Here is a 14571-nt window from a genome sequence, read left to right on the forward strand (position 1 = left end):
CCCGGAACGGAAGCATCTCGTGAATGGAGGATGGATGTGCACATCCAGGTGGTTTCAAAGAGTGCCTCTTTAATTTGGGTTAATCTGTACTGAGGTAGCTGGGGTTCTTACACTTTGAACAGGAAAAGGTTGAGCTGTTTGTGGAGAGTAGATTTGCACCATGGTAAAATGATTGGTGCTCTGTTTGTGTTTTTATTTTGTGATTCATGTGAGGCTTCATGGTCATCAAGAGAGAGAAAGCTTAGTCCTATGTCATTATGAGCTCAATGAGTGCCTGAAATCGCTATCGACCTATTTGGCCTCCGTCGCCAATGATGAGGTAGTGATCTGAACGCATCTGGTTCGAAGGGATACGGCCATGGCTGGTTGTGGTGGTGTCTTCTCTAGCTACTACTGTTGCTTGTTTCCTCCGCAGCTCCGACTAGGTTGTGGTTTTGCTTGCTTGCTTTGTTTACTACTTTTCTTTTCTTTTTTTTTTTTTTTTTTTTTTTTAGTGGTATTGATTGAGGTGACTTGTGGGCTTAGTTTCTCGCTCTTGCGTGCCGCCTTCGTATTGTAAAAGTCGTCTTTGTGGAAAAATAAATAAATAAATAAAAATAAATAAAAATATGGGAGCACTAAAAGAAATGTTTTAGAGAGCTTCAATACTGTGTGAATTTTATACATGATGTGATATTTATGTTTTATTTTTTTTTTAAGAGTAGTGTTATGTATATTAATTAATATATTAATATTAATTATAACATTATTATTAATTATATTTATTATATAAATTATAAATATTAAAAATATCTTAAATTATGTCACATCAATAATTAGTACACTAGTTAGTGTATTAATTAGTACATATAACATTAGTTTTTTTTTAAATAATGTTTAAAAGCAGTGACAGAGTCAGGCAGGAACGGATCCAGGATTATGACTTTGGGGGGCCAAAGTACGTTTAACCTCTAACAAATAAAATTTGAAATTTAATACCAATTTCTACTAACATGGAAAAAATCAATAATGTTACGATAAAATATTGAACTATATATTCCTTGTCAACATAGTTGAGTACCAAAAGATGATTATACAATTGAGAATATTTTTTTGCCCATATTCACTTACAAAAAGTAGTAATTATTTCTACATGCATTTATATACTAAAATTAGGCATCTTCAATTGAACTTGACGCTCTTTCATAATATCAAAAGCATGGATGATAGAATCTACATCAAACCTTCGATCAATGTCTTTTTCAATGTACGTAATCAAGTATCTAGCCAGAAAACCATCTTCTATCCTATTGCGCAATTTAGATTTAATGAGTTTCATAGCTGAAAATGCACGTTCTGATGTAGCAGTTGAAACAGGTAAAGTCAACACAAGGCGGATCAATCTATCAATAAGAGGATAACTTGTCAACTCTTTTGTTTTTGCCAACAATTGACATAACTCAGAAATGGTTGACAGCTTCTGAAACTCGAGAGGCATGGAAATATCAAGCTTATAGTTTTCCAACTGATATTTCAAATGCAATTTTTCTTGCTCGGAGAAATCCATGGGATAAAATTTATTTGCAAGTTTACAAATATCCTCAATTTTGAATGATCTATAACCATCCCTAGGATCCAAAGCTGAGCTAAGAACAAGCAATTCCATTACATCTTCCTTAAAACCTGTTGTTTAATTCTTGTAACTGAGAATCAACTGTAACCATAAAAATATCAACTCGAAAATGATGTTTCATGGTGAGTCGATCTCTTTCAGAATGAGACCGACCTCGCCTCTTTTATAAGGACTGAGAGGGAAAAATATGGTCTGGATTGGGCCATGGTAATACCAGGCAATTGTGGGCCGAACACATTTGGGTCGTGGTATCCCGGGTCCACCCAGAAGTGATTTTTTGCTCGGCAATAGCAAGGGCATGTGGAACCGGGCTACTTCACCTTGTCGGCACGGAGGCCGGTCAAGTAAGGGTTCCACGATTTATGCGTTACGCAGTTAGAAAGCACGCATCCATAGCTCGGCATGAAGGCTCATGCCTGAAGCTCGGCAGGAAGGACTTTGGTTGACCGGTATGACCAATCTCAAGCTTGGCTTCGCCGGAATGCAGTTGAGCATGGCTAGAAAGGAGCTTGGTTGTTGGGGGCACCTGGGCATGAAACGCAGCATGGCCATTGACAGCCGAGATGCTACAGCCCGACTGCCGAGCTCCCAATGCAGTGGACTGGCAGTCGGGTTAGGTGATGTTCAGCAAGATTTGTGCTGACAGATGGGATAGGAGAACCACGTGTCGAGAGATCACTGGGAGTAGATTTGGGGCGTAGAAGGTATATAAGCAAGTCTGCGCCCCCCATGCTGGATGGACGAACATTGGGTAAGAAAAATACTTACACTCGACTCTCTCCCACTCTCTCTATCCTTAGGTGTGTACTAACTTGATCGTCGGAGGGGTTTTCCGGCTACACACTGCCGGGTAGCTCACTATTGTTGTGCACGCAGGTGATCGAATAGAAACGGAGCTTGGAAGCAAGGAGTGCAAGCTTGCCTGAATATTTGCTCCCCGTACAATTGGCGCCGTCTATGGGAAGTTTGCAGACAAAACCTTGTCTTCCAGGCTCGTTTGATCACCGTCCATGGCGAACAACGAAGAGATTCAACTGTCCGTCGTCGACGGAGTTACCCCGGAGTCGAGCAGACGGAGAGAAGGGCATCCCACCATCGTTCCTCCGATGGCGCACCTGGAGACTTCTCCAGGAGGACATTCAAGAGATGCGCGGGATAAGCGCGGAAGAAGTTATGGTCATTCACGGAGTCCAAACGGTCATTGGCGACGGAGAGAATCATATGCCAGACGTCTGGAACACAAGTTAAGGGACCAAGACACCATCATCTGGCGAATGGCGGCGGAGATGGAGGAGCTGAAGCAGCATGTTAAAGGGAAGGGTGTAGCTGGAGTGGGAGACCACAGTGAGCGCACCCAACCCCGTCGTTCAGGCAGTCAGAGTCAGCGACACACTGCATCTATTTTCATCACCAGAAGTTACAAGGTTGGAGAGTCCGACCTGCACGAAGAGAAGTCCAGCGCGCAAGACAGCACCTATCGACCCTCACGTCCGGCGACGACGTCGAGGTATTCTTATTCCGCTCGTTCAGAGGATTTGCGGGCAGTCTTGAAGGAACGAGCTCTCCGGCGGGAGGCTCAGAGGGTGCCGGCGTTCCAGCGGCTATCCTATGGGGTTCACGCCAGCCAGGAGGTCGGAATGCCTCCACCCCGCCAAGCAGCGCCACTCCTTCTAGATACAGACTTGGCAAGGCTGAGCGCCACCCCTTTCTCCTTGGAGATAGAAACGACATCGCTTCCGGCAGGCTTCCACCAGCCTAAATTCACACTCTACGACGGGAAAACCGATACCTACATGTATGTGAGTCACTTCCGAAAGGTCATGGCCGGGCATAGGCGGAATGACGCACTTATGTGCCTTATCTTCCCGTCAAGTTTAGGCGAACTGGGCTTGAAATGGTTCGAGAGGTTGCTGGAGGGGAGCATAGAAAGGTGGCATCAGTTGGCCGAGGCCTTTGTGACGCGCTTCAAAACCAACACGAAAACAACAAAGGAAGTTGACCACCTATTGAGTGTCAAAATGGAGCCGTGCGACACATTGAAGGCATACAACTCCAGATATTGGGAGACCTTTAACAAGATTTTGGATTGCCCGGTCAACCTTGCAATCACACAATACAAGCGAGGTCTCCCGGTCAGACATAGACTGCGGGACTCGCTTACCATGCACCAGCCGACATCCATGGGCCAGCTAATGCAACGCATCAATGAACACATCCGTGTGGAGGATGATGCGTCGGCATCTAGTGCGAAAACAACTCCGGTAGTAGCGGACAAGAGGTCAGCTGGCAAAGTGCACGCGGTCGGGCAGGAGTCCGGCCGATCCAGCGACCGCGCTGAGGAATCGGACCGTGGCACTAACTGCAAAAACTGGGGTAGGGGACGTCGGAACGACCGGGATGACTACCCCCGGGATGATGTAGCCGATGCAAACAGAACGTTGAAAGTAAGGATAGGCATCACCACGGTCTTTAAGATTCCAATCTATCGCATACTTAGTGAAATCCATGACAAGGAGTATGTCCGGTTTCCTGCTAAGTTAGGTGACGGACAGAAGGGCTTCAATCCGAGGTACTGTTGCACGTTTCACCGAGAGCGAGGCCACCGAACAGAGGACTGTTTGCCTTTGAGGCAACACTTGGAAGAGCTAGTCGCAGCCGGACACCTGGACCTTTACATTGATGGGGGCGTGACGGCCAATCAAGCTCTAGTTGACCCGCGGGGACCGGATGACCGAGATGCACCTCCACAAGGGGTTGTTAATGTCATCCACGGCATAGTGGAACCGGCGCGTGTATGCGAGCTCCGAGGTATGATCAAGAAGGCAAAACACATGAGGAAAGTTTTGTCGGTTCAGCCTGCGATCAAGAGGGGGAAGACCGAAGAGAAAGATGTGATCAAATTCTCCTCGAGAGATCTGAAGCGCATTCAGACGCCACACAACGATGCCCTAGTGGTTACACTCTGCGTCAAAGAATTTGATGTCAAACAGATCTTGATCGATCAGGGAAGCTCGGTTTGGCCCCGGCAACTTCGTCACTGGTTGGTTTCAACTCACAACCGGAGTGGACTTTGGGAAAGATTATCCTGCCGGTCAAAGTGGGATCCGTGGTCAAACAGGTGGAGCTCTAGGTGTTGCAGGTGCCATCCACTTACAATTTGATCCTTGGAAGGGGATGGCTTCACGCTATGCAAGTCGTGACGTCAACCTATCACCAGGTGGTGAGATTTCCCTCGGTTATGGGGGTAATCGAGGAGGTTTGGGGCGATCAAGTCATGTCGAAGCAATGCTTCGGGGCGGTCAACGAGAGCTGAGCTGCCAAAGGCTTCGTTCAAATGATTGAGGGACCAGAAGACCGGGGAATCCTTGACGATGTGGGCACCAAGGCCGAGGACAAAGCTGTCGAGGAGTTGGTGGAAGTGTGCATTGATACAGAGCATTCGGACAAGTTCTTCTTGCTCGGCTCAAGCCTTACAACCCAAGAATGGACCAACATGGTTGAGTTTTTGATGGCCAACATTGAAGTTTTTGCATGGTCACCTTACGACATGCCCAGTCTCGATCCGAGTTTTATTTGCCATCATCTCAATGTCTTTCCCGGCGCCAAGCCAGTCATTCAGCGAACAAGGAGATCGGCGCTGCATCACGCCGAGATAGTTGCGGAGGAAGTGAAGAACTTGCTTGAGGCACGAGCAATTCAGGAAGTGCATTACCCTTGGTGGATTTCAAACACAATCGTGGTGCCTAAGAAGAATGGGAAGTGGTGAGTTTGCGTTGACTACAAGACCGTCAACCGAGTTTGTCCGAAAGACAGCTTCCCTCTGCCTAGAATAGACCAGCTTATGGACTTGACGGCTGGACATAACAGGCTTAGTTTCTTGGACGCTTACCGTGGCTACCATCAGATTGCCATGCATGGGCCCGATCGAGAGATCATCTCGTTTACTACACCAAGGGAACTATTCTGCTACCGAGTCATGCCTTTTGGTTTGAAGAACGCTGGGGCAACTTTTCAAAGGATGGTGACCAAGATGTTCGCTCTTCTGCTCGACTGGACAATGGAGGCTTATATTGGCGATATGGTGGTTAAGAGCCGGCATCAAGCAGACCATTTGTCCGATTTGGTTGAAATGTTCGCCATTCTCAAAAAGCACAAGCTACGCCTGAATGCGTCTAAGTGTGCCTTCGGTGTGAGATCCAGAAAGTTTTTGGGTTCCCTAGTCACGAACTGAGGTATCGAAGCAAACCCTACACAAATCCGAGTTGTTCAAGAGCTGAAACAACCTAGCTCGGCTAAGGATGTGCAGCATCTGGCCGAAATGGCCGCCGCGCTTAACCGATTTATAAGCCGGTCATCAGATCGCTGCCGCCCTTTTTTTCAAGCCTTGAAATCAAAGTTCTCATGGGATGAAGAGTGCGACCGGGCTTTGGCCGAGCTCAAGGAATATTTGTCTTCCGTGCCGTTGTTGGTGACACCGAAACCCGAAGAAGAACTTTATCTTTATCTGGCCATATCGCAGCATGCAGTCAGTGCAGTGCTTGTCCGGTCAGAAGGAATCAAACATCTACCCATATTCTACGTCAGCAAAACCTTGCTACCGGCAGAGTCGAGGTACTTGCCGCTGGAAAAACTTGCGTTAGCGTTGATGATGGCTTTAAGGAAGTTGGTACACTATTTCCATGCCCATACCATCATCGTCTTGACCGAGTTCCCTCTCAAAGCTTTGTTTGAACGGGCAGACTTCTCCTGTCAGATTCTTAAGTGGGTGGTCGAATTGGGACAGTTTGATGTGAAGTTTCAGCCGCGCACAGCCATAAAAGCCCAGACTCTGACCGATTTTGTTGTTGAATTGTCACCTGGAACTCATCCGGCATGCCCGGTCGATATTGCCGTGGCAGATAAAGAGGTAAATGCAAGCTCGACCGAAATACCATAGCTTGGCGGCATTGGCGACGCGGAACTTGCGCGCCCCGCCGAAGCCCCTTCAGTTAATACGATACTACAGCCCGGTGATGCGATGACGGAGTTGGCTATCACTGACCAACCCGCTTTGTCTGACACCACATCACCGAGGAGGGAAGAAATGGAACTGCTTAGCACAGAGTCTGCGGCCGGCATAATACTGCAACCTGGCGATTTGCCTACGGACTTAGGCATTGTGGATCAACTTGTTGAGTCCGGCGCCGAATCACCAAGGGAGGGCTGAAGTGGAACCTCTCAGCATGGGATCGGAAGCCGAACAACCGAGCAACCGTGATCCCATCAACCTTCAAGCATCTCAGGACCCTTGGAAGCTCTTTGTCGGCGAAATATGGAAACTTTTTGTTGATGGCGCCTCGAACCGTCACGGTGCCGGGCTGGGTATAGTTTTGATTTCTCCAGACGGACTGACTATAGAACATTCTATCACTCTTGGCTTCCCAACATCCAACAATGAGGCCAAGTATGAGGCGCTAGTGGCTGGTCTCAAGAGCGTGCTTCAGATGCAAGCATCTGAACTAATGGTTTACAGTGATTCCCAGCTTGTGGTTAACCAAGTTTTTGGGGTTTACGAGGCAAAGGATGACAGAATGATGAAGTACCAAGCTCTGGTCAGAGATCACATCAAGCGATTTCAAGCGATCAGGGTTCAACAGATTGGCCGAGAAGAAAACGGCTGAGCAGATGAGTTGGCCGGCCTTGCTTCTATGGTCGACAACACATCTCCCAACCCTCTTTTGATTGAATTCCTTTCGGGGCCCAGCATTGAGGAAGTCGGGCAGACAGAAGTACTCTGCGCCGAGCCAGGTCCTTCTTGGATGGACCCCATAATCCTATTTCTTAGAGAACGGACCCTTTTAGCCGACAAAAAGGAAGCGCATAAAGTGCGGGTGAAGTCCGAGCAGTTTAGCTCTCTCCATCAGGCGCTTTATACAAGAAGTCTTTCACCGGTCCCTACCTGAAGTGTGTGCACCCTAGCAGCGTGGAAGCCTTCCTTTACGAAATTCACGAAGGCATCTGTGGCAGTCATATAGGGGGCAGGTCCTTGGCCTACCGAGCTATTTCTCAAGGCTATTGGTGGCCGTGCATGCAAGCCGACGCCTAGAAATATGTTCGCAAGTGTGAGAAATACCAGAAGTTTGCCCACCAGATCCACCAGCCGGCCAGGGAACTTCTTCCCCTCACCAGCCCTTGGCCCTTCGTAATGTAGGGGCTGGATATAGTGGGGCCGCTACCAACTGCACCAGGCAACCTGAAGTTCTTCATCGCGGCCACAGACTACTTCACCAAATGGGTTGAAGCGGAGCCTTTGGCATCAATCAAGGAGAAAGACGTGAAGCTGTTTGTCTGGCAAAATGTGGTCACACGGTTTGGCGTCCCCAAAATTCTGATCTCTGATAACGACACCCAATTTGACGGCCGCCTATTTAGGGGGTTCTGTGAAGATTTGAAGATCGAATTCTACAACTCTACTCCGGCTTACCCGCAGTCCAACGGTCAAGCCGAGGCTTCGAACAAGACCATTCTTGATGGACTGAAGAAGAGGCTTGAGAAAGCCAAAGGAAAGTGGGCTGAGGAACTCCCCAGTGTCCTTTGGGCATACCGAACAACCCCGCGGCGATCTACTGGGGAAACTCCTTTTGCTTTGGAATATGGCATGGAGGCGATCATCCCTTTGGAAGTTGGTATGCCCACCCTCAGAAGTGAAAGTTTTGAGCCCGAGTTAAACGCCGAAGCCATTGCCTTGGAATTGGACCTAGTGGAAGAACGCCGGGAAAAGGCTCTTATCCATGTGGCCGTCTACCAACAGGAGCTTTTAAGGAAATACAACAAAATCGTGCACCCCAGACCGTTCAAAGTGGGTGATTGGGTCTTGCGGAAGGTCATGGGCAATACCCTGGTGCCAAGCGAAGGCAAACTTGGGGCAAATTGGGAAGGACCCAACAAGATAACCGGTTTGGCGGGCAAGGGGGCATATCACTTGGAGGACTTGGATGCTAGAGGAATACCCCGGCTATGGAATGCAGCCAACATCAAGTTGTATTATTTCTAGCTTTTGCTCTCTTTTTTGTGCAAAGGAATTTTTTGCCTTACACTTCATGTAATATTCATTTTTGTCAATATATAGAAGTGACTCATATTTGCCTTAGCATTTTTTGTTGCTTTAAGTTTTGCGTATTCTCAACCGAGATGTCTATTCCAGTTGAAAGAGTTGATGTTTTATTCAACTTAGGTACTCTCGACTGAAATGTTCACTCCGGTTGAAGGAGTTGATGTTTTGTTCAACTTAGGTACTCTCGACCGAGATGTTCACTCCGGTTGAAGGAGTTGATGTTTTGTTCAACTAAGGTATTCTCGACCGAGATGTTTACTCCGGTTGAAGGAGTTGATGTTTTGTTTAACTAAGGTGTTCTCGACCGAGATGTTTACTCCGGTTGAAAGAGTTGATGTTTTGTTCAACTTAGGTACTCTCAATCGAGATGTTTATTCCGATTGAAAGAGTTGATGTTTTGTTCAACTAAGGTACTCTCAACCGAGATGTTTACTCCGGTTGAAGGAGTTGATGTTTTCTTCAAATTAGTTCGCCTAAACCAAAGTGATTATTCCGGTTGAAAAGTTGATGTTTTGTTCAACTTAGGTATTCTCAACCGAGATGTTTATTCTGATTGAAAGATTTGATGTTTTGCTCAGCTCTGGGTGTACTACCGAGATGATTTATTCCGGTTATATGAGTTAATTAATGAAATTTGTCTTGCCGAGATATTTTGTCCGGTTGAAGTTATTCAGCTCTAGGACCATGCAAACACTTAGTAAAATTAGATCTTTTTCATTAATGAAAAAAAAAAGTACAAAAGGAGGAGCAGAGAGCCCGGTTACATGTGCAAAAGCAAAAAATGAAAGAAAACAAAAAACTACACAAGGGGGGAAAGATTAGTGAATTCGTCATCAGCTGCCTCCAGGTTGACTGTTGTTTGCTCTTGGACACCGGTCTCAGTTTCTTCGGGCTGCTCTTGGCTGCTTCCCTCCTCGACATTGACCTCGGTTTCTTTAGCGAGCTCTTCCTCGTCCTCAGCTTGCAATGCGTTGAAGATGTCGTTGGCATAGGGCACGAGATACACCGGTAGGGAGGTAGCCGGCGGAGAGGTAAATACGTCGGTCTCCGGACCTTGACCGAGCTGAGCACAGGTAGACTTCCAACCAGCTTTAAAGTAGATGTCTTGGGTGGCAAAGACTTGCTTTTTGTAGATATCTTCGGCCTCCTTAAAACCGGCGTTATTGGCATTCTCAAGTTCTTTTTCCCTTGACTTCTTCAATGCATCCAGCTCGGCCTGGAGCTCATCCCTCTTTTTCTCGGCTTCGTCAAGCTGGCCAAGCAACCTGTTGTTGTCAGCATTGGCAATTTGCAGTGAAGATTTTGCTCGGCCGAGCTCGGTTTGAAGACTCTGGACTTGGCCGGCAGTGTCATTTGCCTTCTGCCGCAGTCGATGGATTCGCTCCATGACCAAATGTTGCTTCTGGATGGCCTGCAAGAAAAAAGTTTGATCAGAGAGGAAACCGTGATAACACTTGGTAAAATTTTTTTTTCATTGAAAGATTGAGACTTACCCTAGCCATGGACTTAACAGACGATTTCACCAACCGGGTGTCAGGAATGTGGTCCCTGCCGACCATGTCGCTCGGTAGGAGAAGGGTTTTGGAAAGGTCAAAGGCGAGCAGGTGCTCTTTGTCGCCCTTGATGGAAACGGTAGCCGGTATGTCCTTTCCCCAGTGCTTTAGCTGCGGTCGCCACGGTGGTGTTAGGTCGACAGTGACGGTGGGTTGCTCGGTGGTTAGCTCGGCAACCAGCTCGGCGGATAGGTCTGCGCGAGGCCTTTGCCAGCCCGGCGAGCTTCTTGTCTGGGTTGCCCGGCACCTGGAGATGCCAAGGCGACCACGGGACCGCTGGATTGTCCGGCAGCTTGAGAGTGGGTGGTGATGCTCGGCATCTCGGCTGAGGTTGCTGTGAGGAGGTTCTTGATGCGGCTTCGTTTTGCCATCTCTTGTTCTTCGGTCAGCCGGATTAGCGGCACGTCCGCTAGAGTTGGATCCGGAGGAGGTGTTGGAGCACAGAGAAAGTCTATAACTTTGCTCCAGTGTGGAGCTGAGTATCTGTAGGTTAGAGTGTAGCCGAGCAACTCGTTACAATCCCGGTGGCTATAACGGAGCACGGTCCAGATGGCCTCTACGTTGGGATATTGGTAGTTGGATTGCAAGGCTTGAATTGCTGCAAAAGAAACAGGAAAAATGGTTAAGTACAGAATGTTGAAGGCAGGAAATTAACCGAGCAAATTAGCGCGGCTTACATGTGGAACCAAAGTTCTTGCTGATGAACCAGCCTGGTACGTCGGCTGTTTCATAATTGCCAGATACCTAGAAGAAGTCGTCATCATGTAAGTCCTTGTCTGGGGTGCCGGTCACTATTTTCTCTTTGCCCGGTCTTATTTTTAAATAATAGGCCAGGCCGTCGCCGGTGTGACCAAGGGTGTATTGTCGTAGTATCTCGGCTAAACCTAAGTTTGTTCCTAGTCGGTTGTTTAGCTCGTGCACGCCATTGATTATTCGGTAAGTATTGGTCGAAACTTGGGTGGGTGCTAGCCCGGTGTGACACAGAAATTCGGTCATCAAAGGGTTGACTGGGAAGTGGAGGCCTTCTTCAATTACTGACAGCACGGTAAAGGGACATTAGTCAAGCCTGCCCCAAGGGGTTGTCTCCATCTCGGCGAGCTCTAAATGGACATCTACCGGGATACCGTATTCTTCCCTGAAGGCGGTCAAGGCAGCAAGTGTGTCCACAAGGAAGTTGAATTTCCCCATGTGTGACCGACTAATTTAGCTCGGCTGAGGTGGTTTGGCACAGACTGGGAATTAATGGCTGCTCGGTCCTTGAGAGCCTCAGAATTGGTCTTTGGTCCCCTTGGACTCTGCAGGAAAACGGAGGGTAATTGTAAGTGGGAGCGCGGTCGCGCAAAAGGAGCTAGACTTGAGCTCGATCATGGATTGTGCCAAACCACCTCGGTCGTAAAGGTTAGCCAAGGAGCTCAGTCGCCTAAGCGAACCAGAGATTAGCCCGGTCGAGCGGCCAAGTCCTTTTTGTTACCCCAGTTTCTCCTAAGGTTGGGACAAACTAAAGATTTGCTCGGTCTGGGTGATTTTTTGGATCAGATGAAGATCTGGAGCCCAGTCCGCCCCAGATCTTCATTGTTCATCAGGGAAATTGAAGAACAGCGAAGAAACTAAGGGGCATTGAAGGTTTTGGGTGGGGGAGGCCCTAAAACCTGCGGATTTAGTGCTATAAAGAAAAAATATGAAATGAAAACAGTAATAACAAGGGCTGGGGGACTTACCAGTGAAAGGCAGAGGCTCCTTCTTCGAACGCGAGTTCAGGGATGGCAAGAGAGAAAGAGCAAGAGTTCAGAGACGCTTGAAACAGAGGAATGTCAGTGATAATGAATCAAAGAGGGAGGGGGCGTGTTTATTAAGGAAGAAAAATCGCCCAAATTCGAATTTCAGGGGACGGCTGGGTTGGCTGCTCGAGGACCAATAGGAGATTGACACGTGACCCCATTAATGGTAGTGTCAGAGTTGAAGAGATAGGAAGGTCAGACGAAGCGTCGACCGAGCAAGACAAGGAACCGAGCGCAGAAATTAGCCCGGTTTGCCTCTTGCAAATTATCAATCAAGGAAGAGTTTATCCCGGTCCGAACAGGTAATCCCGGTCACGCTGGCGCGGACGGAATTAAGGGGCAATTGAGAGGGAAAAATATGGTCTGGATTGGGCCATGGTAAAACCAGGCAAATTGTGGGCCGAACACATTTGGGCCGTGGTATCCCGGGTCCACCCAGAAGTGATTTTTTGCTCGGCAATAGTAAGGGCATGTGGAACCGGGCTACTTCACCTTGTCAGCACGGAGGCCAGTCAAGTAAGGGTTCCACGGTTTATGCGTTGCGCGGTTGGAAAGCACACATCCATAGCTCGGCGTGAAGGCTCATGCCTGAAGCTCGGCAGGAAGGACTTTGGTTGACCGGTATGACCAATCTCAAGCTTGGCTTCGCCGGAATGCAGTTGAGCATGGCTGGAAAGGAGCTCGGTTGTTAGGGGCACCTGGGCATGAAACGCAGCATGGCCGTTGACAGCCGAGATGTTACAGCCCGGCTGCCGAGCTTCCAATACAGTGGGCTGGCAGTCGGGTTAGGTGATGTTCAGCAAGATTTGTGCTGAAAGATGGGATAGTAGAACCACGTGTTGAGAGATCACTGGGAGTAGATTTGGGGCGCAGAAGGTATATAAGCAAGTCTGCGCCCCCCATGCTGGACAGACGAACATTGGGTAAGAAAAATACTTACACTCAACTCTCTCCTCACTCTCTCTATCCTCAGGTGTGTACTAACTTGATCGTCGGAGGGGTTTTTCAACCACACACCGCCGGGTAGCTCACTACTGTTGTGCACGCAGGTGATCGGATAGAAACGGAGCTTGGAAGCAAGGAGTGCGGGCTTGCCTGAATATTTGCTCCCCGCACAAGGACAACTCATATTAGGAATCTGTATACCATGATCATTAGAAAATAATTTAATTTTCTCCAACATTGGAACCCATCCATCTTCTCTAAATTTTTAAATAAGTATCTTCGTTGTAGACACCAAATGCATTGCATTTAATATATCTTGAGATTTACTTGCAAAGCTGGGCAAAGATCATCAGTAATCTCCATGATATCCCTCATAAGATGTAAGATGAAGACAAACTCAAAAGATGTAATGGAATCGTAAACTCCATCTACCTCAGCTCATTGATTCGATTTGCTTCTATCATTAATTATGTTTCTTAGGACTGCACAACTAGCACTGAACATGTTTATCAAACTACAAATTGAAGGGCTACTCTATATAATTTTGAAATTATCTAAAAAAAATTTGGGGGTGCGAACTCCTATAATTTTAAATTATTTTAAAATTTCTAGTATAATATATAATATTTTTCAAATTTTTGGGGTTGCGGCCGCCCCCTTCCGTCTCCCCTCTAGATCCATCATTGGAGTCAGGAAATTAAGTTAGAGGGAATACTTATTAATTATAATTTTTTATTTTAAAAAAAATATGAGCAACATTAAGATAATAATAATTTTATGAGATAAATTTAAATATAAAAATTATATATTTATTATTAATAAAAACAAATCAAAATTCTATAATAGTGTGGAATAACTCGGTGTTAGATGCTGATGTAAGTTTGTAATTTTAGCATAAAAAATTATAGATCAAAATTCTTAATTTTAAAAAATAAAAACACATCATTTATAACACAAATTATTATAAAATCTATTTAATTTTTATTTAATAGAAAATATTAAAAAGATGGCATTGCTTATAAATGATGTGTTTTGAAAAAAAAATTATTAAACAGTCTTAGAGTACCATATGACGTTGCTTACGTGATATTCAAAGCATAGAAAATCACAAAACACACTAAGTGATATGTCAACTATTTGAAAATAATGAGTTCATTATATCCAATCTATAATATTTTTCATTGTACTATTTATTTAAACTACTACATAAATAATATCACATAATGTTTTCAAAGTATCAAATAACTATTTGTTGCGAATAATACAATAAACCTTTAGGTAAAAAACATGTTAAGAAAAAAGAGAATACATTTTATGCATGACAATAACAAAAAAAAAAAGTTTTCAAAACATAGGGGGCACGTGATCCCCTGCCCCGCTGTTAAGACTGTGTAAAATATCGCATAATCCGCTAAAATCGCATCGATCCGCATCTATCCGCACCGCTCTAACCGCTAACCGCAATTTAAACTTAAAAATTTATAATCCGCCAACCGAACAGCTCCGCTCCGTTATATTTAATACATATATATTTTTCAACTTCCAATGAAATATCAATGTAAAAATGAGTGTAAGAGAAATTTAAGATAT

At 46.1% G+C, this 14571-nt stretch overlaps 1 protein-coding gene across 1 annotated transcript; it reads right to left on the reverse strand.

Moving 5' to 3' along the window:
- Positions 1 to 1138: 1138 nt before the first annotated feature.
- Positions 1139 to 1645, reverse strand: LOC145798254 (uncharacterized). The gene has a single exon (XM_082885762.1). It carries the CDS (start codon positions 1643 to 1645, stop codon positions 1139 to 1141), a length of 507 nt encoding a protein of 168 aa, XP_082741888.1.
- Positions 1646 to 14571: the final 12926 nt, after the last annotated feature.

This window comes from Camellia sinensis, chromosome 8 (genome assembly GCF_055761805.1).
Source record: "Camellia sinensis isolate YWXY chromosome 8, ASM5576180v1, whole genome shotgun sequence".
Taxonomy (NCBI): Eukaryota; Viridiplantae; Streptophyta; class Magnoliopsida; order Ericales; family Theaceae; genus Camellia; species Camellia sinensis.